Source organism: Anarrhichthys ocellatus, unplaced genomic scaffold (genome assembly GCF_004355925.1).
Source record: "Anarrhichthys ocellatus isolate YVR2014 unplaced genomic scaffold, GSC_Weel_1.0 scaffold7, whole genome shotgun sequence".
Lineage (NCBI taxonomy): Eukaryota > Metazoa > Chordata > Actinopteri > Perciformes > Anarhichadidae > Anarrhichthys > Anarrhichthys ocellatus.
In genome coordinates, this window is record NW_022280037.1 from 2,066,438 (window position 1) to 2,090,736 (window position 24,299).

At 44.4% G+C, this 24,299-nt stretch overlaps 2 protein-coding genes across 3 annotated transcripts in view; one reads left to right on the forward strand and one right to left on the reverse strand.

The window, feature by feature from the left end:
- dnajc17 (DnaJ (Hsp40) homolog, subfamily C, member 17) overlaps positions 1-24,299 on the forward strand; it is a 51,011-nt gene extending 26,712 nt beyond the window's left edge. Inside the window, exons 11-12 of one of the 2 annotated variants that reach the window (XR_004212765.1) lie at positions 3,247-3,614; positions 16,467-24,299. Coding sequence is in view for 1 of the 2 variants with exons in the window: in XM_031847031.1 (XP_031702891.1) it covers positions 3,247-3,365; positions 3,549-3,564 (135 nt within the window). In the remaining variant the exon portion in view is untranslated. Of the gene's footprint in view, positions 1-3,246; positions 16,234-16,466 lie in introns of those variants that run through there. The other variant, XM_031847031.1, reaches the window with a different exon arrangement.
- gchfr (GTP cyclohydrolase I feedback regulator) lies at positions 5,802-8,014 on the reverse strand. The gene is made up of 3 exons (XM_031847035.1): positions 7,569-8,014; positions 6,996-7,090; positions 5,802-6,366 (listed from the first exon to the last, which is right to left on the reverse strand). Exons 1-3 carry the CDS (start codon positions 7,602-7,604, stop codon positions 6,237-6,239), a joined length of 261 nt encoding a protein of 86 aa, XP_031702895.1. The 5' UTR covers positions 7,605-8,014; the 3' UTR covers positions 5,802-6,236.

The following is a 24,299-nucleotide window of genomic DNA, read 5'->3' on the forward strand; positions in this document are numbered from 1 at the left end:
ACACACACACACACACACACACACACACACACACACACACACACACAAATGATTTCTAAATAGGTCTTCACCTCTCATAAATCACCTGCGACACACACATAGAAACACACACCACGCCACCACACACGCTCGGGATAAGTAGTTCCTTGATTAACTTCACCAGAGTGCATGAGAGGCAGAGATGTCAGCCTGGCCCACAGAGGAGGCTTGTTAAGGAGAAGTCATTTCTTCTCTTGGCAGCAAAGTCTGTCAAGTCTCTTCTTGGCTCATTGGCCGTCTAGTTAGAGATATCTGGTGGTGTTAATGAGTAATCCAATTATTATTGGGAACCTCTCAGGCTGCAAGGTGAAGGGACTATGAGCATGGAACAGAAATATATCAACTAAAAATGTTTTAAAAGTCACTACAGTGTCATTTGAGTTACTGGAGTAATACAATCCGACAAGAGGCATTGTTAAAGCAAATGTTCTTAGAGAGCTGCTTTTATTTTCTTGCTTCTTGTGTGTCCCCTTTCTGGCAATAAAGTTGTGGTGTGGTTTTCCATTTAGACGCATCAATGGAGCACAGTAACAAAGGACGGGGACGTCAGCTGTAGCGATCTTTGTGTTTATGCAACAAATTAAGTAGAAAACCTGAATATATCAGCGGGGGGGGGAACATGATGGACAGAGGGCACGGAAAGACACCGGGTGGTTGGGCGAGTACATGATGTGAAGGTTGTGCTCTGGCCTTAACTGTCACAAGATCTCAACCCAGGTGAAACATTTTTTGGAGATTTTTGACCTGATCTTCACCACCACCATCATCGAAACAGCATACAGGAATATTGTGTGTTTCAGAGATTTGCACTGAAGCTAAACTGGAGGCTCCAGGAGGTCCAACATCTTACTTAAGACACTGCATGACATTTGTCTGCATATGTGTTGTTGTTTTCTTTTTTTTTTTTCCATTTTATAGAGATAGTGTCATCTTATAGTAGAGTCTACACTCTCCCTTCTCTATTGCACACACACACACACACACACACACACACACACACACACACTTGTTTCCTCACGTCTTCATTCACTACGTGCTCACATGCTTACATACTCGCACACACAGCTCGCACCAACACACATGGAGGGATGGTGTAATGTGCAGCTGATCCGACAACTTGTGCCGGGGGAACACAGTGGCCGCCTACGCAGCGAGATGCCTCCTGCTGTGTGTGTGGGAAAGAGTGTAAGAGTGTGTTTTACACTGCCTGACTCACAGTGCCGGTGGTATTCATGATGTCATTACTGGCCCGAGGTCAGGCTGGGGTGTGCTGCTTGGAGGCCTAGCCATGTGCTGATGTCATGTAGCTAATGCTCAGCTTGTTTGTGTGTGTTTTACTACCATCCTACCTCTGCGGTGGCTTTGTACGGAGGCCCATTGTTTTTGTTCTGTGGTTTCCTACTCACCCTGGGCCCCAGTGTTACTGCAACACACACACACACACACACACACACACACACACAAGCAAGTGTTTAGTGACAGAGTGATGCACTGGCTAAACATGTACATTGTAAGTTAACACTCTAGGCAAGGAATCATCCCTCATCCTGGGAAGGACTGTGTCACACGACCACAAAGCACCTGTTAACGCTCAGAGTTCCCCCGCTCCATCAGCCCGGCTCAGTCCGTCCTTGACCACACCGAGTGTTGGTCAGACCAGTTTCCCGCTGCACTTCCGCGTAGTGGCCAGAAGAGGGCAGGGTAGAGTGGAGACATATCTGCTGAGGAAGAGGGAGCCTTCATATCCAGCTCGCTTGCTTGTGTATGGCTTGATTTGAAGATGCAAAGGTTGTTTATTTACCTAATGGCGTTTGCGTGATATGTCAGAGTTACGTGTCAGACGAGGGCTTGAGCTCACATTATTGGAATGATAATAGCAGCTTTCCTCCATCCAGGGGTGTAGGAGGAGTAACTTCCCCCTCACCGACCCTCTCTTCTCGTCTTCCTTCAGGCTAACCCTTGTTCTCTTAGCACATGGATGCTGGAGTCCCCCGTGATGCTTTCCAGATGCTCAGCGAGCGCATTGACAAAAATCTACCTCTCATCCTCAGATTGCTCTCACTCACCCACCCAGTCCCTTCATACGCACGCACACTCACTCGCCTTCTCGCTCATTGTCTTGTTAAAGAGACACTTCCTTGGCCCGGCAGACTTCCTGGATACAATCCTATAAAACAATGGCTTACTCTGTGGACATGGCGCCATTCCTCTTCAAAATTGGATGACGGTCTCTGCGAGTGCATAATTAATGTTATGGCATCATCCTAGGTGCATATGTATGTTTTTTTTTTGTTTTTTTTTAAGTGTCTCCATGCTTATTTAGAGGATGTGTGTGGCATTTGTGACCGCACAGATTGTGACCTGTGTGTGTGTGTGTGTGTGTGTGTGTTAGACGTCTGGCCTGTGTCCCACCCTGCTTGATTAGCTATTAGTCAGTGGCTGCCCTCTCCGACTCCCCCCGCAGTAAGAGACTCTGTCGCCATCGTCGTCCGAGCCCTTCAAAGAACTAAAACACACACAGTGAGAGGCCGTAGCGACTGCCAGGCTTAATCCCAGCCCTCATTTTGGGGTTTAATGACCTCAGGCAGCGGAATTACCCTGTCACAGTTGCTCTGCGGGCTGCCGTCTCATACATGTTCGCCCTGCCATCATGCTGATGGTAACCGAGATGAAGGCATCGGCAGGAGTCCCCCTCTCCTCCGATGTGCGCCCACAGGCCCTGTCGTGAAAGCAAACATACAGTGGACGGTGACAGTGGTGTCATTCACTCCTCCGTGTGCTGCCCGAGTCGATGTTGTCATGATGTGAAATACAGACGCGTTTTGACTTTCAGTGTAATGGCTCACTAGGAATGTTTCTTGAATATTGATTAAAGGGCCACGCTGGCTGATTTTAGACATCTAGTTGATCTGTTCAGGCTGATGTCTTCAATTGGTGGCCGACCAACAATGCAAATAAAACAAAGTTATTCAGCAAAACATATTTTGCTGAATCCATTACCAAAATAGTAGAAAGTCTTCTGCTGCTCAACATGTCTTTGTGCACCAATTGTTTGTACATCTTAAAAAACAAAAGAAAGAAGTCTGAACTCTGAGGCTCACATACTTACAACAAAGCTCTATTTTGTCTGTGCTTTCAGATAACAGTTATAATAACCTCCCTGTGTCACCTTGGTTAACATTGTACGTCTGTCTCTCTCACCTACAGGGCGCCATGGCAAACGAGCGCGACTATGAGAGCGTGGTGATGATGAGGATGAGGCAGGCCGCTGAACGTCAAAAGCTCATAGAACAAATGCAGAGAGAGGATGACGAGGAGGCTGCCGGGTCATAGCACAGCACCCTGCACCTAAATACATACTTGTCTCAGGCTTTAGTTTCATAAAGCCTCTTTTGTCATTTATTAATGTTTTTGTATGCAATACGCTCTGTGGCAAAATAAATCTTTTTATTAACTGAAAAAGGATCTGTGGTGTTAATCAGCGTGTTCTGTCTTTTCCTTGTATTCAGAGCGTGGGATGACTGAGGGAGGCACAGAGTAGAGAAGAAGTGAGGGCTCCTGCAGCGCAGACAGAGGTATGAGTCCTAATACTGAGGCTGCAGGGGTGACTCATTACTGCTCACTATCTAGTGTAAACATGTCGTGTCAATATTGAGGCCAATTCTATTTTTACAAGTTATTATTGATCAACATTTTATTTGTTCAAAATAAACGGTGCATGCTTGCATCATGTGCTGTATGTTTGCAGTTCCACCCGTTTCAGAATTTAGTCGGATGACTTGAACATTTAGTTCGCTGCAATAAACTGAAATTTCATCTAAATGTATTTGATTAAATTTCCACGTTGTCTCATTAGTTTCTATAATAACAACCCTGAGAACTGATAAATGAGTTCTAGATCTGAGGCACCCAGTGAGTATTTTTCGTCTTTATTCGTCATGTTGTGAACGGGCCAGAGGAGATCTATAATGATACATGAAAATATCGGTATAATGATGTAATTTGCATCTGTCTGGCTGGATGTGACCAACTCCTTTCCTTCCTTATTGTAGCCAGGTGCCGAGTGTAACCTTTGCTCTCTGTTGTCTGCACACGCGTTCAGTAACAGTTGTATCGTTCCAAACAGACCGTGCGATGTGAATACGTGGAAGTTAAACCAGTAATCAGGCTTTCAGAGGTAGGAACACTAGATCGGCTTTTGTAAGACTTCTTGTTGCCTCACGTGATGACAAGACGCACTCTGAAGGCCCTCCGTCATTGGTCTGGTGATTAAAATGATTGTTTCCTCGGCTCCAGCTTAAGATTGAATGGACAGACATGAGAGTAGTAGCGGTCTTCTCGTCTAACTCTCAGCAAATAACTGTTGCTTTGGTCGCACGCTGAAAGGCTTTTCATTGAGGAGTCCTGAAACGCTCTCTGAGCGACTTTTACCTCGTGATAACTGCTACACTAAGCATGAGCAGTACATGAACTTCCATTTAGCCGTCGCACATGATTTTGCAGCAATAGTTGTGCTTGTTTTTGGGGGCAACCTACCCACCTCAGTGTTTCCATTTCATTCACTTCACTCCAGCCTCGGTCCTGATGCATCGCGTCACATGTCGTGGACCATCTTTAATTTAAAAACATGCCTCTTGCTTCAAAAACAACAAACACATTTTCTCTTAAGTCAGGCTATTATTCTAAGCTGTGTTCCAATAGGCCTATGTAACAGATGCCTAGTAAATACTCTGCATTGCTTATGTGTGCCCTCTGAAGTGTCACGCTACCGCTCTGTGACCCGCATTAAGTCAGACGTTACAGTGCCAAACTGTTGCGGTCACTGTTTGTTTTGTTCTGCCTGTGGAACATCTATCCATCCAAATAGTCTCATTTCCCTGTCCCTCGGGGGGACTATGGCGTAATGCTGCGTCTGTGTTTGTGGGCCCGTGTTTCTCCTGTCATTGCGTTATTTAGGAGCCACATGGCAACTTCGCACCGTCCAACCCACTCATCCATCTCTCTACCACCAATGTCCAGCTGTGGAGCGGAGCGATGTGGTGGGAGACATCTGCTCCTCTCCTCCTGCAAAATCCCCTCATCACATGGTTTTGTTTATGCATAGCCTTTTTCATATCCCGGCAATGTGTAAAAAAAAAAAAAAAAAAAAGAAGAAGCCGAGGAACACAAACTCTGTCCAAATGACAACAGAGGAAATACAATTACCGGAAACACATTCACCACCAACCCTGCCGTGTCCTACCAACATTACAGCACAGCCCTGGAATCTTCATAGTGTCTTCTTCCGTCCCGTTTTCCTTATTATGTTCCGAGTCAAAACCTGTCACGTCTTTGTATGCAAACAGCAAATGGAATCTCCGTGGTCACGGTACTGGGACGCACCAGCATCGTTTGATCTTTAGTACAGAGGTGGAAGCTAAGTCATGTGTGAGGCAGCAGGACTGGTAAGAGTTTTTGCTGTAAGCTGGCTGGAAAAGTTTCTGGTTTGCGGGTTAGTGATCCGGGCTGGCCCCAGACATGTGTTCACAGACCTGGGGCTGTGCTGAAACCACCCAGTGTTTTTTGGCTCTCACAGGCCGAGTGTGCGTGCAGTGCTAGCGCCTCATCTTTGGGCATGCAGCATCCCCCCGTAAGGTGCCACGGAGCTGCGAGGGCTCCCAATAAAAGCATGTTTGTCATTTGTCTGTTTGATCGGGTTATCAGAAGTATCCTTTGCAGCAGGATTTCAAATTGTTTTCTTCTATTCACAAGTACACAATCAATCCACATCATTAGATCATTTAATCATACGCATATGATACACTTGCAAAAAACATCTTTACACAGTGCTTTAAGTACAAATACGTCTATCTGGCGTATTGTAGGTCTTTTGCTAAGGCTGAATTTAGAGACATTCCTTTAAGTTTTACTGGCAAATGATTAACAATTAAACTGGACCTTACTCTCGCAACACTTGGTCACCACTAGTAAATAGCAAACAATATGGGCAAAGGGCCTTATAAAATGCCTGGAATGTAGTTTGGTATTCCCTTGAAATTGGTGACCTGTCACCTATTGAAGGTAATCTGAAACCTTACGTCTGGGATAATCTCAATTTTAGGACTTTTATTTTTACTATGACAAAAGTTCCTCAGCATGATTCATTCATCCTTTCAAAGGCTTCGAGAGGCATTTCCATACAGTCAATACTCGCTCCATCACTCCGTCTCCTTGTGGAGGCACCACACCAGCGTCTGTCCCACCCCCGTCATCGTCAGCACGCGGAAGCCCATCTTCTCCAGCTTGTCCAACACCAGGCGAGGCGGGTCGTCCACATTGTACTCGGAACTAAATAAGCATAAACACAAAGTCATTCAACTTTCCGCAGATGTGGGATTTCTCCGTGTTTCAGTAAACTTTGCTTGGAAAGTAGAACGCTGTTAATTGTTCTGGTGCTTGTTCACTTCCTTCCACACCTTGGTTCATTTCCCAGCAGCATTTGAATCAGATTGCCAATGACAACACTTCCCTGATCTGTATTGTATCAGCTTGAACAGTTTAATCTAAATCTGCAGAGCCAGCAGCCTTCCTCAGCCACATTGGATGGGGTTTTTTTTTTTCCTCCATGTGACCTGATCTCAGCCCTGTCATCAATATGTACACGTTAACTGCCAAAATGAAAGAAAAACCAGAGTTAAGTGCCTAAATATGGAAACATGGTGTGACCATTACAGCTTATTCTCCCCGTTTGTGAGATGTTCTCATTAAAATGGTCAAATCAGGATAGAACTACTTCATCCCGTGAGACATTTAAATCTTGGTGCTTTTATGGCCCAAGTGAGCCGAACAATGCCGACAAATCTCATCCGTTTACTCTTTGTCGTCAGATATTGCCCACATTTGACAAGTTACCTGCCCCATTCACTGAATGTCCAACCCACTTAAATAACTGACTGTCCCCGATGTGCAATACTCACAAATTGTTCCCCAGCATGGTTGTCTTCCTTGCTCCTAGGGAATTCATGACAGCTGGATCCGAATATTCATCTCCCACATTTGTTGGACCAGTCTCCTGCAAGAAGTGATGAAGTACATTGACTATACAGCTGATGGTTTGCTTAAGATTGATTTGAGATGCCAATGCTTTTGAAAAAAACAAACAATATCTGTTATGTGTGCAGCTCTGGCTGCGTGTCACTGGCTTCCCCTGCAGCCCTCTGATCATAATCTCTAATAACTAGGCAGGCTAAAAATAGATCACCAGATACTCAGGCTATAGCATTAGGTTGCTAAATGAACAGCTCAACAGCTGAGGAACATGTGTTTTTGATTTAGGGCACCCTAGCAAAAAACAAAAACCCGCTTGTAGCCTTGACTGTTTGTTGTTTCCAGCATGCAGAATATTACAGCACGCTGCAGAACAGCAATCTGATTGAGTACTGGTTTGCGCCACGTTGCTCTGGCAAACAAACAAATCCCTCAATCTCCGTCTCGAGCGCGTCTCTTCTAAAAGCACGACACGAGTCGGTTACAGATGGCGAGATACACACCAGTCGGATCTGCGTACTGACGAACATGTAAGGCATCCCTGCTCCCTGGCGACGGACCGCTATTCCTCTGGGGTATCACCGAGGAGGGCTTCTTCACAGACGCGACGGTCCCCCTCTCCGGTATGCGCTCCTGACGAAAAGCTCTTCCCGGAATGCGGAAAACACCCACCGCGACGGACCAATCGCAGCTCTCCTCGCGGCATCTGTCAACAGCGTTGCACGCTCGGTGCTTGAAAGTCTTGCTCAATTGATGCGATCACTTTGTTTGTTGACTTGAGAAATGTTGGCCGGTGTGCATGTAGGCGCACCGGAGGAAATGCCTTTCATGCCGAGTTCTCGTTATTCAGAATTACACGGCCTCAGTACAGAGGTCCCTTGTACAATCCCATCATGCTGTGGCCGATACAAGTAGATGTGTCGTCTAGTATTTTAACCTGCAGTGCTGTTCAGTCCTTTTAGCTTCAGAAGGCTCGAGTCTACAAAATGACAGTTCAGCCAACTGCATGACGCGTTTTCCTTTTTATCCCAGGCCTGGATTTTTGCAAAGTCATATATTTTTGAAACAATACAATTTGGTTCACGAGGATTCAGTTTGCACAATACATTTGCTAAGAAAAGAAACACGCTGTCTGGAACTCTAATTTCCTCCTCAGAGATTTATTAATTTCCTCCTCAGCACAACAGTAATATTTTTGGATCAGCCTTGTTGAGGGGGGGTGAAAGACATAGACCCAAGGCAAACAACAATGGCGAGGCCTTTGATAAAATCAGCAATATGAATGTAATGTCCCACTGATGCCAGAGGAGCTCAACGGACATCCAGCAAGGCTCTGCATGTCATGCTCAGTGGGAAGGGTCATTTAAAGCCTTGATGTTGTGAGACATGAATCCGAGCAAACCAGAGCCCGTTCAGTAGCGCCCTGCACCACAATCAATGGTGAACACATCATCCTCGCCCAAGTGGTTTACCATGAGATAAGATGTTTGTTTGTTTTAGATTTTATCATATATTGTTGCCACATTTGACACAGCTCTGCATTGTGACAACGACTGAATACTGTTTACTGTCGAGTGTGTCTGACATGAGAGTGTCATGACCCCCTGAGCTGATCTAGAGCCTGTAATCTGGGGCCCCTTCGCTCAGAGGGACACAGGTGCTTGGTGAGGATTGCTGAGAAGATTGCCACCTACTGGCTTCCAAGATGATTGTCATCCAGTTTGTGTTGCTTGTCTCTTTGATTTTTTTTTTCCCACCACATCTTTCACATTGGTTAAAAAGACGTTCACATACTGAACATTTGAATTCGTAAAAACTGTCACACTGCTTTTCCCTTTGGGAAACAGCCACATGTTGATCGACAAGTTGTTGTCTTGGCTTTCGGTAGCCTTAAGTGATGAACGAGCTTCCATCTGACTCCTCCGTGGTGTGAAAATAGAAAGGCGTTTTCCTCTGGAATGCCGCTTTTCCACTGTTTTATCTGTTCCCGCTAACCTGAGACCTACTTCAGCAAAAGAAAACAGGAAAAGCAGCAGGGTCGTCGCCAAGGTCCCAAAAATAAACTATAGAGACCCCCCCCCTCTTGCCAAAAGAACACTCTCTCCAAACATGTTCATACCCGAGCCACTTCCTGGACTCCAGCGGTGTCTTCCTGCACCGGCTCATCTGCTGCTAGTTATTGAAGTGCGGGGTCACCTCCTCTGGGACCTGTGGTGACAGTGGAGCACATCCCTAGCGGGTCCACAGGAAGCAGTTTGATCTTTTGATGAGGCCTTTGCCTTTGCCTTCACCTTCTCGGCTAAAGTGTGATGGCGTGTTGCCGCAGCGCCTCCGTCAAATCAGCTACTAATGTATAAAGAATCTTCTGCAACTTAAGAAATACAACCTCATAGGGTTCAACATGTATTTGTTCTCTACACTATAGTCATACAAATGTAAATACCACAACTAAATACCATAGCAGCTGGTAATGCGGCACTCTAAATACTGCAAAATATTTCACATTATATTGTATAATTATTGACATGAAAGCTTTAACTGGAGCTTATCCTGCAACAGGTTCGGGATTGATTTAAATATCCGTCTTTACGTACCCTGTAATGTATGTTGTAAGCGTAAAAATTAAAATTGGAAGTGAAAAACAATTATTTAATTCCACACAGAAACATATATTTAACATGTGCTATTTATTCAAAATAGAAACAAATCATCAGATCAGCACAGTGTCTAAATCCCAAGGCCTCAGATATCCCACACACACAACATCGAGCTCTCTGTGATAAATGTGTCGGATGGATTTACTCGTGTATTTTGCTGAAGACCTGCACAGGATAGCTTTAAATCGCTTAGTGGGGACTGAACGGGAATGAATTATACAGCAGGCGGTGTGTGTGCACGATGATTTACTGTAGGTATGTGTTGGAGTATTACTTCCATTATTCAGCGGAGAGATTTAAACTGTGGGAGAGCAGAGACAACAGGCAGCTCCTCTGATAGATTGGGTGTTAGGGTTACACTCTGTATCGGTTTACATCTGCTTAATTGTGATGAATCACTGTATTGTTGGGCCATGCATTTCTTCTCGAGACTTTTGCATTTATACTTCTGTGTGTCTGCGACTGCCTGTGAAGTGCTAGTTCCCCTCTGCAGCGCTCCACAGTCCCTCCTCTGCAAGTAGATGCATCACTGACCTCCTTTCCTTTGCTGTTTTCCAGATTGCACCCAGCAGCTTATCTAAAGTGTCTGCAAGCTGCAGAGATATTACCCCGCAGCCCTAGCAGGGTTAAACCCTCCGCTCTTCGTCTCTTCTTTTTTCACCCGGCCTCACCTCTCTTCCTACTCACTGATAGATGAGACCGCTGGCTCGAGGAATCACACAACCCAACATCGCGGTCCGTGCATCGCTGTGAAACATGTCAGGCGCTGTCACCAGGTTAACATTCTGTTGAGAAAAACCAGGATGCGGTTTCCGCGGTTGTGCATACTGGGAGGGTTTGTTTAGGGGGACTTTCTCTCAGTGATTAAGACTAATGTCATCATCAAGGTTTGGAACAACACGTTGTTACACAGTGGGCCTTTTCCTCTCATCACATCGACTCAGAGCTTGATTTTGTGCAAGGAGCATGTCTCTGTGGGCAGCTACAACTGGGATCGATTGGACTATTAGTAACAGGAAACAACATAATGCATTATAAACACAGAGGGACAGAGGAGAGATTTCAGACGGCTTGAACGTATCCATATAGCCTAGTTTGAGGTTCAGCATTCCTCATCCTCATCTGTGTTGCATCCCAGTGAGTTTGACCACAGTAATGTTCATTTAGTAGACAAAGCTTTCTCTGGATGTTTTAGAAAAATAGAAAGAACAATTATCCTCTTTGGAAATGTGAATCATTTTGACCTCGGAGTCATTTCCGGTCTTCCAGAAAGCTAAAGGAGCAAATGTTCAAGATCCTTTGGGATTTATTAGCAAATCAGTGGCTATAAACTGATGACTTATACATTTTTTTTGTTCAGACATCAGGCATTCAGCCTAACTTATGATTCAAATGTACAATCTCTGGTGGCGATTGTTGTTTTTTTTCTTGTTCTTGGGAAATGAGGTAGGCTTCCTAAATATCTAAACCATCCCAGGCTCACCACCACTCTTCAGCTCATTCATTATGTTTTATTTCCTGCTATTACCAGATCATTAAAGTGTTTATTGCCAACTCTCCCCCAAAGTCAAACATTTGTTTGAATACCGTGAAATTAAAAGAGGGAACTAAGTGAACAATGTTGATACTTGTAAACTTTTATAGCCTAAAATGTTTATTTAAAAAAACAGTCAATTATGGCTTGAATTCAGTACATTTTACAGTAGTTAAATACACCTTTTCCTAAAGAATCACTTTTATATTCAGTAGCGCTTCTGTCTGAGGTGTAACTGTGAGTATGTCTGAGAAATTAGTAATGCTCTAATAATCAATGTTCACGTGAGATTTGCATGGATAGAGAGGGAGTTGAAGCTTGGGGCCTTGAATTAATTCTATTTCAAAATTGTATTGTGATTACTTCACAGGCATCAAAATACATAATCTCAGTGCATCGTCAAGTCCTAATCTGAATAGGGCTGACCGTATTAACCGTCACAGCATGTCAGTACATCTGTAAAGTAATATAGAAGGACAGGGAGATGGATAATTGTACAGAGGGAGAGAGAGAGAGAGGAATGACAACATGGATGCATACCGCTAGGACTGATTCACATCATGATTCCCATCAGGCCTGTGGTTATTATCATGTTTTTTATTATATGTTGCAGCATGTGGTTGTTGTTTATGAACAAGTCCGGCAGAGGTAATCTGCTCAGTGTATCACCGGAGCCTCGCTACGCGATGAATGGCTGCTCCGAGAAAAACAACTACGACAATGAGCTTGGCAGGAACGAAGGGACAGCTTGACTTTGTTTAATACAAAACAACAACAGCCAGACTGCGCAAAAGCTACCCTGGCAGGTTCCCCTATATCCTACAGGGAGCTCTGAGAAGTTGACTTAAGATGGAAAGTGTCTCCTCGGCTATACCGTTGTGTCACAGCTGCTTTGCGTAGTGGTTAACATCTACATGTATTCCTGTCTTTTTCGTCACCCACTTCCTGCAAATGACTTCTGGTGATCACTTGTTAAACTCGACCTAATGTGAGGGCTGCAGTGTTTGTGATTTATTAGGACCGTTAAATCCTTAACGAGCGTGCGCCGGCTACAGAGGCAGACGCGACACTGTCCAACTCAAAGCCCTAAAATGATTTTCCATTAATAAATCAGGAGAACCTTGAAATGAAGAGCCTGACTGTCTGCTAAATATCCGGTCGGGGAAAGAACGGTATGAACAGAATATCCAGATGCAAAGTGGTCTGTGATATTGCAACCCACAGTCAACAGCATACTCACGTGAAGGAGGAAAACTTCCATAGCTGTGTGGCCTTCACTTGCCCCCCGACAACAAAGGGGGGGGGGGAAAGAGAGCAACAGGCGATGAGAGTCAATTATGTGACCGTGATGTCATGGTAGTACTGGCTCCGATCAAGACCATATGTCTTATGGGGTTCCCTTGCTATTCTCCGTGCCCTGCATCCTTCACACCACAAACTGGGTGTTCAGGCTGAGTGTGATTGGGAGTTCAGGTGACGTGTACAAGTCATGTGCAGCGCAGTAAAAACAAGTTGTATTAAAAACAATTCTATTGCCGCAATCATGCAGAACACCACTTCAACGCGGGATGATAATAAATGACCATCTGGCAGTGTGATTTTATTGTCTTGTTGTGACAGATAACAAGTAAATTACCATCTCGGGTCTGAAGGGAACCCATCCGACCGACATCTGACCATTTAAACACGATTTCTGGGTTTTGAGGTGCATTCAGATGGTCTCGACTATCGTGAGCAACTCAGTGGGAAGTGGAAATGTTATGGATTTACAAGATGATAGATGGAGTCGAGGGCAGAAAGTCACATTCTTAAATGTAGTGTGGTTGCGATGGTTGCTGTGTTCCCAGACCAATAGCTCACTGACACTTATCTAATTCATAATTTGCTGCTTTATTATAAGCTTCAACCAAAGCATGGGGTCACGGGGGAGACATGGATACCCACACTGCTGCACACAAGTATATTTGCTATTCATGTTTGTATTTTCACTCCATTTCTCAGTCTGTCTCTATCTCCCTCTGTATTAAACCGAGTGGGAGGTTGAGTAATGAGGCTTAACATGTAATCCAGACCTCCCTTTCTTATCTTTGCTTGTTCTCTTCTTTGTTTTCACTCCTCCTACCTCTAACCGCTTCTTAGAAAAGTCTGGGTTATCTTCAACACTCCTCTTTTCATCTTAACCCAAATTGCATTCCACATAAGTCATATCCTCCTTATCTCCTATCAGCACTCGTGTTCATGGGTCACTTTAGGATGCTGGGATGTCCCAGATGCATTCTCCCGTGTTGCTCATGAGCTCGTGAACACTTGCAGATGGGAGTTAAGAGTTACAAGCTTGGAGCTTTTGCAGATTTATAACTAAAATTTTGCCTTCAAGTCAAGAGCAGTAAATTAGATTGTTGGAAAATCTGGAGCGATAGCAGTTTCCTCGATTTGGCTTCCCAGACCCACCCTACTTAGAAATGGTCATGGAAACACCATTCTGTATCAAAAAACATAATTTCACTGATAGACACAGTTTAATGAATTACGCAAAACAGCATAATATTGCTTTCCAAAAGGGATGATTAAGTATGTTTCACTTTTTTTCACATTTTAATCCTCCGCAAGCATATGCAACGTGATGTCAACCAGCTGCGATAGTGTGTGGCTGGAATTGTTTTCACCTTGCGAGTCTCTGTGTGTGTCGTCAGGGGAAAATGTGGCATCACAACCAGCGGTGTCGTGGCCGTTGATGAGGTGGGTTCACTACTAGGTGGCAGTGGTCCAAGCAAGGCCGTGGAAGTAGGGTGTAGGAAGCGGAGAAGTGGCCATTGTCTCCCTATTTTAGATCCCTGGCCTGATTTGACATCGCTGTTGGTGTGATCCCATCGCTAGAGGGTCTCTAGTGGTAGTTACGTTGAACTCAGGGTTCTACGAATATTAACTAACACCATTAAGAAGAAGCTAAATCTTCACAATTAAGGCAAAAATCATCATTTGTTTAATCATGCTGTCCCATGTGCACCCATGTGGTATGCGCCCTAACCACTTGCTGTTTGGTAGCCCTGCTGACACATATATATGTGACATATTGTTGTTGGAAGGTCTTCCTGTTTGGTTTTATTATATTATCATCATATTTTATTTTCTGCATAAGTAAATATATCAATTAAAAGTTGATCACTCACAAAAAAACAACACCACATGTGGCACGCAGGGCTTTGACTACTGAATAGCAACAAGTGATGTTAAGCTATTAAAATGCACTGTTAAATTGAATTTGCAGCATAATAAGGAAAACTAAGCATAATCACAAGCGGGTTATTCATCGAGCATGGATATAACCTTAGTTAGGAAGTGCAGCTGTTCAACATCGCATGGATGTTTCTTCTACGCCCGTACACCGGGGATCACAGAGGTGAGAGGTCAGAAAATCCAACAGGGAACTTCCGACGTTGCACAAAAATAAAGAAAAAGCAAGTTAGACATGTCAGACACAGTGTAAAGTTAAATCAGCTTCTATGTGATTGATCAGTGACAAAGTGACACAATAGGAAAAAGGGAGAAAACTACAAAGAAGAGCTATTGATGCAAAATCTAACTGTACTGCCATCTTACCGCAGTCAGCGGCTGCATTTCTGTTCAATATTTTCAGATTGAATCCTGAATTAATCCACAATATACTCATCTGAAGTATTCTGTTGGCCTTAGTTTTCCAAGTGCTGCAGTTCTGAGCGAGGATACCAAAACAATTGACAAAGACGTGTGCTGCAAGATGAGAAAGATTAGTACGAGGCATTATTCTCTCTCGTGCTGAGTGCTCCTGTGGTGTTCCAGGAAAGACGAGCTTGACTCTGAGCTGTTATCCTGTTGACTCAAAAGCCACAAAGGCGGCTCCCCTTTCCCCCTCTCCTTCCCCATCTCCTTCATTCCAAAGCTCGTCTCCTCCAGCTCTCCCTTCCCAGTCCTCCGCATGCATCCATTCCCTGCCATTTAGAATCCCCCCCCCCCTCTCCTGTCACGGCCCTCGTGGGTTGCTTCCCATCTTTTCCCCTTCGTCTCAGTGCACACTCCGAATGCACCAGCCCGGGGTGAGTGGCTGCTTCTTATTCCATGTCAGAGCCATCCCAACTGGGCCACAGCCTAATGATTCATTTCCTCAAGATACAGTGAGAAAATCACTTTCAGAGTTTAGAGCAAGCAATCGATGCAGCATGAGTCTCGCATGCCCTCTCTGCTGTGTGGTGGAGCCAGGCACAGCGCGTCTACACGTGTGGATACAACAGAGAGGCCGTGTGACCGGAACGCTGTGTGCCTCTTGTTGTACTCTTTATTTCACAGGCAGCTACTTTGGCTCCACCAAGCCACAAACTTGATTAAAATGGTTTTTGACCAAATGAACATATGGGTATCAGATGCTGTGCCCTCTGTCTTATTGTACCGTCTCTCTATTGGGCCTTTTCTGACAAATTCTGGCACGTACACAAGTGTCAAAACACTCATACACTCATGCAAACGCACACGGACGTTCACTAAATATCCACTTTTTGCTCCTTCAATCCGACACGGACACACACACACACACACACACACACACACACACACATCCTGCGTAGCATCTCCCTCTGGGTTTCTGGACCTCCCTGCAGCTCAAGCTGTGCTCCTTGGCCGTACATACCGCGGCACAGAAAACACAGCGCCCCAGGAGGTTATCGAGTGTGTGGATGGATGTGAGAATGAAGGGAACAGGCAGCAGTAGACACGGTGCTCGCTCTGTGCAGTATACCGTGTGTTTTCACATGAGGGCGAGCGCATTGGTGTATGCAGCATGTTTGTGCATGTTAAGCACCATTTATCAGGTGGCTCCGTACGGCTGTGCAACCAGACCCCTGATCCCCTCCCTCAGAGGAAACACTCCCACAACTCTCAGGTTCGCTCCTGGCTTCTTTTTCTTTTCTGCACTGTAATGGCATTTGTCTCGCCTTGTCCCGTCCAACCCTCCATATACTTTATTTGAACTCCCCCCCCCCCCCCCCGCCCTCACCTGGCTATGGCTTCCGCTTCGCCCCCTCGGGCTGTTTGTCTTGGCCGCTCGCCTAGATCTGTACACATTCTGTGTCCCAGTCATTACGGTCATCTGGGAGGACTATTTTCCTTCATGCATGTTTAGTGCTCCCCCGTAGTTCCTACGTTTACTCCCCCTCGTCTTCCTTGTACCCCTCCATTAGACTCCATTCTCTGGCAGCCGGGCAAACGGAATGAGCCAGAAAAAGAACATGCCACATGGAAAGCTTTATCTGTTTCCTCCCAACACTCGTCTGAAAGAGATGTCACAAGCTTATCCAGAAAATTGGGTAAGAGTTGCTGCTCCCCTTCCCACATCAGTGAGGCTTAGGTAGAGCAATTCTCTAAAGATATGGCTCTGCTTTGTTATGCCTCAAAATGTCCTATACAACACAAGCTAACGTCAGATAATCGCACACAATATTTTCATTGCCAGCTATTTTCACCACATCAGATGGCATGTAGCGGCTAAGAGCGGTATCCGAGGCATTTTGAATTAAAGTCCAAATGCAAAGAAAATGCAAGCAGAAGCTTTGTTGGACTTGTTGCCAGATTCTTGAAAACCAAACATAATTCTTCTGCTGGTTCACCATTCTTATATTACCAAGGTGAGGACCTGCCAAAGTTGAATATGCCTCAAGATTTTATTTCTTTCCTTCAAGTAAGTTACTTCCCTCTCCTGTTCCACAAACCCACGTCTACTCAATCAACTGTTTTGGCTGCACACATTCTTGCTGGCATCAAGCTGCTCTTGTGTTTAGCTTCTACCACCAGTGATAAATGTCCTCGGCCTTTTACGGAATTCCATCAATCCAGCTCAGTCATTTCCTCGGTTTCTCATGTGTGTTACAGTTGGCATGCTGAGCAACAAGGTCTGCTTACATCTAATTAGCACTCTGACAAAGTAACACTGCTTTTGCATGAATGAGCGCAATTCCCAGAATAGCGCTAAGCTATGGATGGTGCCGGCTCTCCCTTTACTGTATTCTTTTCATGGCTTCGTCTTGTCTGTTATTTTGATTCATTTTTTTTCAGCCTGCTCTTCTGTAAATCCTCCATTTCTGGTGCATTCTGAGGAAAGAAACAACGTCGCAAAACCCTGCATTATTACCCAACTGATCCATCTATGCTAGTTGTCAGATGTCAACAAGAAGGCTGGTCATTGCACCGCAATACTTCGATTAGTGCCCTGTTTACCGTCTGTGTAAGGTCAGGAGGTAACAACGGTGAGTCACAGAGATGCTTTTGCTCTCTCTCCAGCTCTTCTGTACTACATCACTCCCATTGAGCCACTAATCTTTTCTAAATAGGCTAAATTGACACAAGTCTAAATACTGGACTGTAAGAAAAATAAACAATCTGTGAAAATACTTCCCGGGGCAATTGAAGCCCTATTTTTTTAAATAATTTTGATTTGTTGTTGAGTCTACAGTATTTGTCGTTACTATGTTGTCTACATTGTTTGTAGTACTGTCATTCTTTTGTTCATTGTGTTTACAATGTCTGGAGAAATCTTAATGTTGAACTTGATGCGTGTGTGCGTTAGAGAACACGATTGAGTGTTTCATAAAAAGCTAAAAACGTTTTTTAATAAGGTCACGGGATAATGGTTAACATCACTGTCATGCTATTAAAACCACTGTGTGACCACACAAGCTTTATGAGTAGGGACATGGTCACACAAGTCACCACAGCCATTAGAGCATCATATACAGTATGCTAACAATAATGCTCTAATGTCTATCCGGGACTGGCCTCTTTGTTTTCATGCAAATAAAAGCACAAAATCCAGTCAAACCAGTCAAACATCCAGTCAAAGTTTTTCCCCATGTCATCCGCTTTAAATGATGGAATTGAGTATGACTGAACTGAAGTGTTAAGTATACTTTTCCTGCAAAATCACCTGCCGTCCTTCCTTATCTCACTCAAAAGCTGAACCGCTGCACCAGAATCCGTCCTGCCTTTCATGACTCGTCATAAATCAGCCGGTGATGTACTGCATGTTAAACTCTTCCCCTGTAGTATGTTATGAAATGAGGAGTAGGTGTAATGTCAAGCTCCGGGCCAAAGCAAATGGGTGCCATGGGATGTGAGCGATGGAATTTAAAGTTTTTTATGTTGCGCAGTGTGTAGCGAGGAGTGTTTTCTCAGCTGGTCCACTGAGGAGGACTCAGGCAGTCGTCCCTTTGCACTCAAATGTCCACATGTTTGCACTGGACTTAAAAATACAGATCTGTCCATTACGTCAGTGAATATTTACGCTACGACACGTTCACGTTGGACTGCCCCAATAATGGTGACCTATACCACAAACACAAAGACAGATGGCAAATACGCATGCATGTCCGTTTGTTGGTTTGATATCGAAGCGCTTTTAGATCTTTTATTAGAAACTTGCTCACTGGATGTTAAAGTCTGTAAAATCTTCAGACATAAAAAAGACATGATGCTGAACTAATTACAGGCTAGACTTGGTCGTTAAGATCATTTAAAGGCAAAAGCAATGAACTGTCGGGGTTGCAGGACATCCGTGTTTCTCCTTACAACAAATGCTTCGACCATGGTGACATTTATGTGTTTTTCTTCTTTTCCAATCTGTGCGGCGATCACATTCCCAAAAAAGAATATAACCTCTAAAGTTAGAACGTCTTGTCATTATTTTGAAAAAGGGCCACTCAGGGATTAGGGGTTTAGAACAGAGTTATAATTAGACTCGGGTTAAAGCTAGGGTAAGGATTACTGTAGAGCATGTCATTGATACGGTTACGATTAGTGCCTGGGGTTACAGCATGAGCACCAGTCAATTGCATGTTCCCACAACTGAGTTTGGTTGTGTGCATGTCCATCTCCAAGTGTATATGCACACCAACATTTGTATCTGTTTTCAAATATGGCCAAGTGCAGATACTCTACAGCCCATGTAATACCCTTTTTCCAAGCTAACAACAAAAAATGCAACTAGTGGTCTGCTCCTGTGTATAGTAACACATCTCAGGGAACACGCTCTGCCTTTCAAATGGACATGATTCAAGGATTCAAGGGTCATTTATTGTCATTACGCAACACAGGGATGCACAACGAAATTCAGTTATCTACATAAATTTTCTTGCTAAGTAAAGTAAATCTCCCTCAGAGCCATCAGTGGGGAAAAAAAGAGGGCAAAGCAGAATGTAGTTGTTGGCTGCAGCTCCTGGCAGCTCTTTGACCACTGTGATGCGGGAGGGACTTGTGTTGCTGAGACGGGAGGGAGAGGAGGCGAGAGAGAGAGCATAATGTCTTATTTTTGCTGGCAGAGGAGAGAAGTGCTACCTTGGAGGCGGTTCTCTGCAGAGGCCCATACATGTTTAGGTCCTGGCACCCGAGCCAGCAGGGGGTGGGAGTGTGCGTGGGAGGAGTAAAAGCAGAGAGAGAATGGGGGGGGTTGTGATGAGAGGCCTATGCTGTTGGGGAGTCAGCCAAAGTCCAGGACTCGCTTAATGGGTTCTCCTCTGCTATGTGGTCCTAGTTTGGAGAATTAGAGCAGACATCCCGACTCCTGTCTCGCCAGCTCTGCCTACTGCGATGGAGCTTGGCATGTGGATGGTGGTGGAGGAGTGAGATGAGGGGTTGTGGATGCTTCTGTCTTTTCTGGTGTCTCCTAGTCACAGGCACTGGTTGGTAAAACCACCAATGTGCGTGTGCAGCAACCTGAGTCACTGGCTGCCATTCACACCAGAGCTTCACCTTCCTCTTAGTCATCAAATTACACTTTTTTTAATTCCAGCTTTACAACTCCTCAGTGAAACTGCACTTGCAGCCAGATGAGAGCACATCGTGTCAGTCGCTGTTTCTGGGGTGGGTTTACAGAGCTACACCGTTCGTCATGCGTAAAGAAGAGCACACATGGTGAAGCTGTTTTAATCATGAATTTCCAGTCCAAGCTGCTACTTGGACTCCGGTCTGGTTGTGCTTTGTGTGTAAGAATTCTCACTGTCACCAGATGTCTTTCTTTATTTTCACAGTCCTTTTCCGTGTTCTAGCTCATGCGAGAGCAATGAGAGGAAAATCATAATTTACCATCCATCACGCGATTATGATTCCCAATCGAGTCATTTATCTTCATCAAAAGAAATAAGAATCAAATGTTTTTTGGACAAGTGGCGATAAATTGCACAAATATGTAATTGTATTTGAAAGCAGCCTTTATGTGAGAGGTCCTTCAGCCACTATGGTTCAGACAGAGGTAGCTCACTGCAGATGTGTGAACTCCTTTTCTGCCTAAACAGAACATTGTAATCACCAGGAGCTGCTGCACTGATGCGTGAGAGTTTTGTTATTTAAACTGTTTCAATTTATGGTTTTGTTTTATTGTAAACATGAAAGCTATAATTATTTCAAAAAACATTTTACTCCCCCTACCTCTTTAAAAGGCTTGGCTGGGGACTGTTTATTGGGGTAAACAAGTTGAGCAAGCTCAAACAAAACTATTTCCAAGTATGGCAGGCAAAGAAGAGAGCTGCGTGCTCAACAGCATGCACCTGAATGTCTCCCCTGCGCTCTGTCTGAGGGTCTGGCACGGGCACCGCTGTCTTACATAACGCCATGAGATCACCCACCAAAGATTTAATGCTGTAACTCGTATTTGTTGTCATCAGTCGATTTGCTTGGCTTTGCACTCAAGTGAACTTAGTATCCTTTGAAGTGATGAGCTGGAGATGATGTCCCGGAATGCAAAAAGTCAGAAATATTGCCATGACTTTGACTTGTAATTTCTCTCTGGAATACTGAGTGGACACGATGCCACCGCGCAAACACTCTGAACACGATCCGTTTTTCCCCTACGTGGGATCGAGTTCGGAGAGGAACCGCCGGGGCCAAGTCCTCTAATGCTGGCAGGCTGAGTAAACGGTGTCTCCGGAACCTTCTGTTAGCCCCAGCATTTCCATAAGCACCCTTCATCCCCGCTCTGTTATTCTTTATGATCCGCACCTCCGCTCCAGCTCAAGCTGTGTTCCAGGACCTCTCGCTCTGTCCCCAGTGGCCCCCCTACACCCACTCAGATGCCTGTTTACAGCGTGGAATCCCACAAAAAGGGTTCACCGGATGTATTGTCCTGCAAACCAGTTGATAGCTAGTGTGATGCGACTAGGAGAGTCACCCTCAGCCACACATTTGACATCCTGTCGACATCTGTTTTCTAGGAATTGTTGGATGCTTGTCTGGACGAGTCTTAGCTGGGCCTGTGTGTGTCCCAAAAAGACGGGCTGCGAAAAAGAAATAAGAAAGATTTATTGTTTCCAGGATTTTGTTCAACAAACAAAACTTATTCCTCATCTTTTACAATCCACTTTTACTGCAATAAAAAAATAATAAATAAATGGACTTTGGGGATGCAACAATGCACTGAGAAGTCTCTGAGTAATGGCATGACATATTCCAAAAGCTCTATTACGTTACGTTATGCTCCAGTGTCTTTCCACCCTAATTTCAGCCAATAAGCGTTAATATATCTGCCGTCTTCGGCAGCTTTGTGTCCCCTTTATCGTACAAACGCACAGATCAATGAAGCGGGCGTTAGCTTTATCAAGCGTTGGCTTTAGAATAGCTACAATGATCCATCACAAAACAGACGGGAGGTGTTTCCGTCTGTTACCGTTGTTTCTAAATTGAATTAGATTAAATTAGAGTAGAATTCACTTGTTAAGGCTGCTTACTGCACCAACTTTAGGAGACGTTGCTGTGCATCACCAACTAACTCTTTGCCAACCAGCATATTTTACCAGCCAAAAAGTCACTGGTGAGTTCTTCTTGGTCTTTGCGAACCACTTGGCGAAATTATTTTGTTGTCTCATCACATTTCATCTATTCTATTTGTTACAATGGATCTCCTTGTATTTGACATCAATTTGTAAATTGTTTGATATAACTGGATGTTGGAAACATTGCTATTTGTAGTAGACGCATAAGGGTACCTTGTGTCAAAATTGAGAGTTCCATCACAAACGTTCAGGAAATTATAGGTGCTGAGAATAAGTTTTTCTTATGCAACTGTGTTTGTTGTTTGTTAATATCCCTTTAAATGTTGCACAGAGCTTATTTTCTGCAATAATCAAAAATCCACTGGAAAATGCCTTTGGCTTCCTGTCGAGGGAACCAGTGCGATACTAACTTCCGGGGCTGGCTTACAAACATATGTCGTCCCTGCACCACTCTGACTTTGTATGTGCCTGCCCTGCTGTCACCTTCTTCTTCCTGTCTTCTTCTGAATGAGCAGGTGCAAATATGAGATTCAGTCAGTAACTTTTTGTCTTTTTTTTTTATTCAAGCTGACCTCCTCCTAGTTACCTGTGTCTGCCCTTTCTCCAGCTTCCTTCTCTCCTACCGTCTCTCCGTCTTTCCCCTGCACACAATGGGAGGTGCCCGGCCAAGTGGCGCGACAACTTGCGGAGCACGCGTGACAGTAGATGACTTCATCCACCGGCTCATTGCCCCCCCACCTCCCCGTCTTTACGACCATGGCCCGATTTGGTATCGCAACTGGTGTGATCCCACTGCAAGATGGTCTCTACTTATAGTCGGTTTTTAATCGGTTTAATTGATTAGTTGTTGCAGCCCTTATTTGGCCCATCAACACACACATGATCAACAGATTCCGAGAGCACTGAGCTGGGCAAGACACACCAACCTCTCCCGCCCGGTCCATACGTCTTAGCATGTCTGTGTACGCGTGTGTCCACATGAACAGAATTGAACTCCAGATACTGACTGCGACACATTTGTCAGCTGCATCATCAAGGCTGATTTCTTTTATTAGACCCAAAAACAACCATATGCATCAGCATATCAACTTAAAATGTTTAGGAAAAAGTCCTAAAAATGTTGAAATATGGAGTCCTCGTCGTCATTTTTATTTATTTTTTTCTCAGTGAAAGTAAAACCCCCTTTACAATATGCACAACAACACGTAGACTATGTGAAATTGTCATTTAGGATAACAGGAACTGAAATATATCATCCCACATGGACAACAAGCCAACATGCTCCAAGCATCCAAGTATTAACAGAGCAAAGTATTTTCAGCAGAGTGATCAGCACCAGCAAACCCTTCTTCTCTATGCGAGTGGGGAAACTCTGACAGGCAATCGGAGCCCACTACAAAAGGAGAATGTAAAAACAACTGAAAATGAATCCCTACGAACGCAAATAGCTTATTGCAAAATTGTTTTGGTCTGGCATAAAGCATTGCCAAGAAGAGGGCTTGAAGTGGGGATGGCGTGAAAGCGAAAGATGGAAGGACGAGGGTTCTGCCGCAGCGGAGAGCGGAATTATGGGTAGCTTGTTTGACATAGGAGCATGTGACCTTTTGTTTTTGTCAGGGAGATGGTTACAAGACATTTCATATTCCAATACAGCAGAAGAATTTCACATACAGACGCTATTATGCAGATTATGACAGATAATAGAGTTAGTAGTCTTTCTTCATTCACCATTGTTCGTCAAGAATAATGATGATTACACAGAGAAAGTTGTGCCAGACTCCTCTTGTCATTTCTCTGGATATAACTGGATATGAAAGACCGCACCTCAATTGGCCTCGATGTCAGTGATGGTAATATGTTGCTCTTTTCTTCTTACCAGTGATTATAAAATATTGCATATTGATTGTGGATTCAGATGATGAGCCTCTGCACTGTGCCAAGGCCACTGTTTCAGACCACAGACACAGACTCTTGGGTTGGTACTGACTCAGGATGTTCAGTCTAAGATTAACCATTTATTGTCTGTTGTACACCATGTGGCCGAAGGTTTATGGACAGGCTTTTTATTCTTCCTGTGTACTTTTGCTTTTTGCTTTTGCGATTGTTCAAATGAATGGAAATCTTAATGCTATTGCATTTAACATTTTGCACCATTGTGGCTTCCAACCATAGACTGTATATAAGAAGTGTATGTAGTTTCTATCACGGCACCCATTGGTTTGTGGACTACGGTTTTGAATTCGATTTCGGCATTTTGGC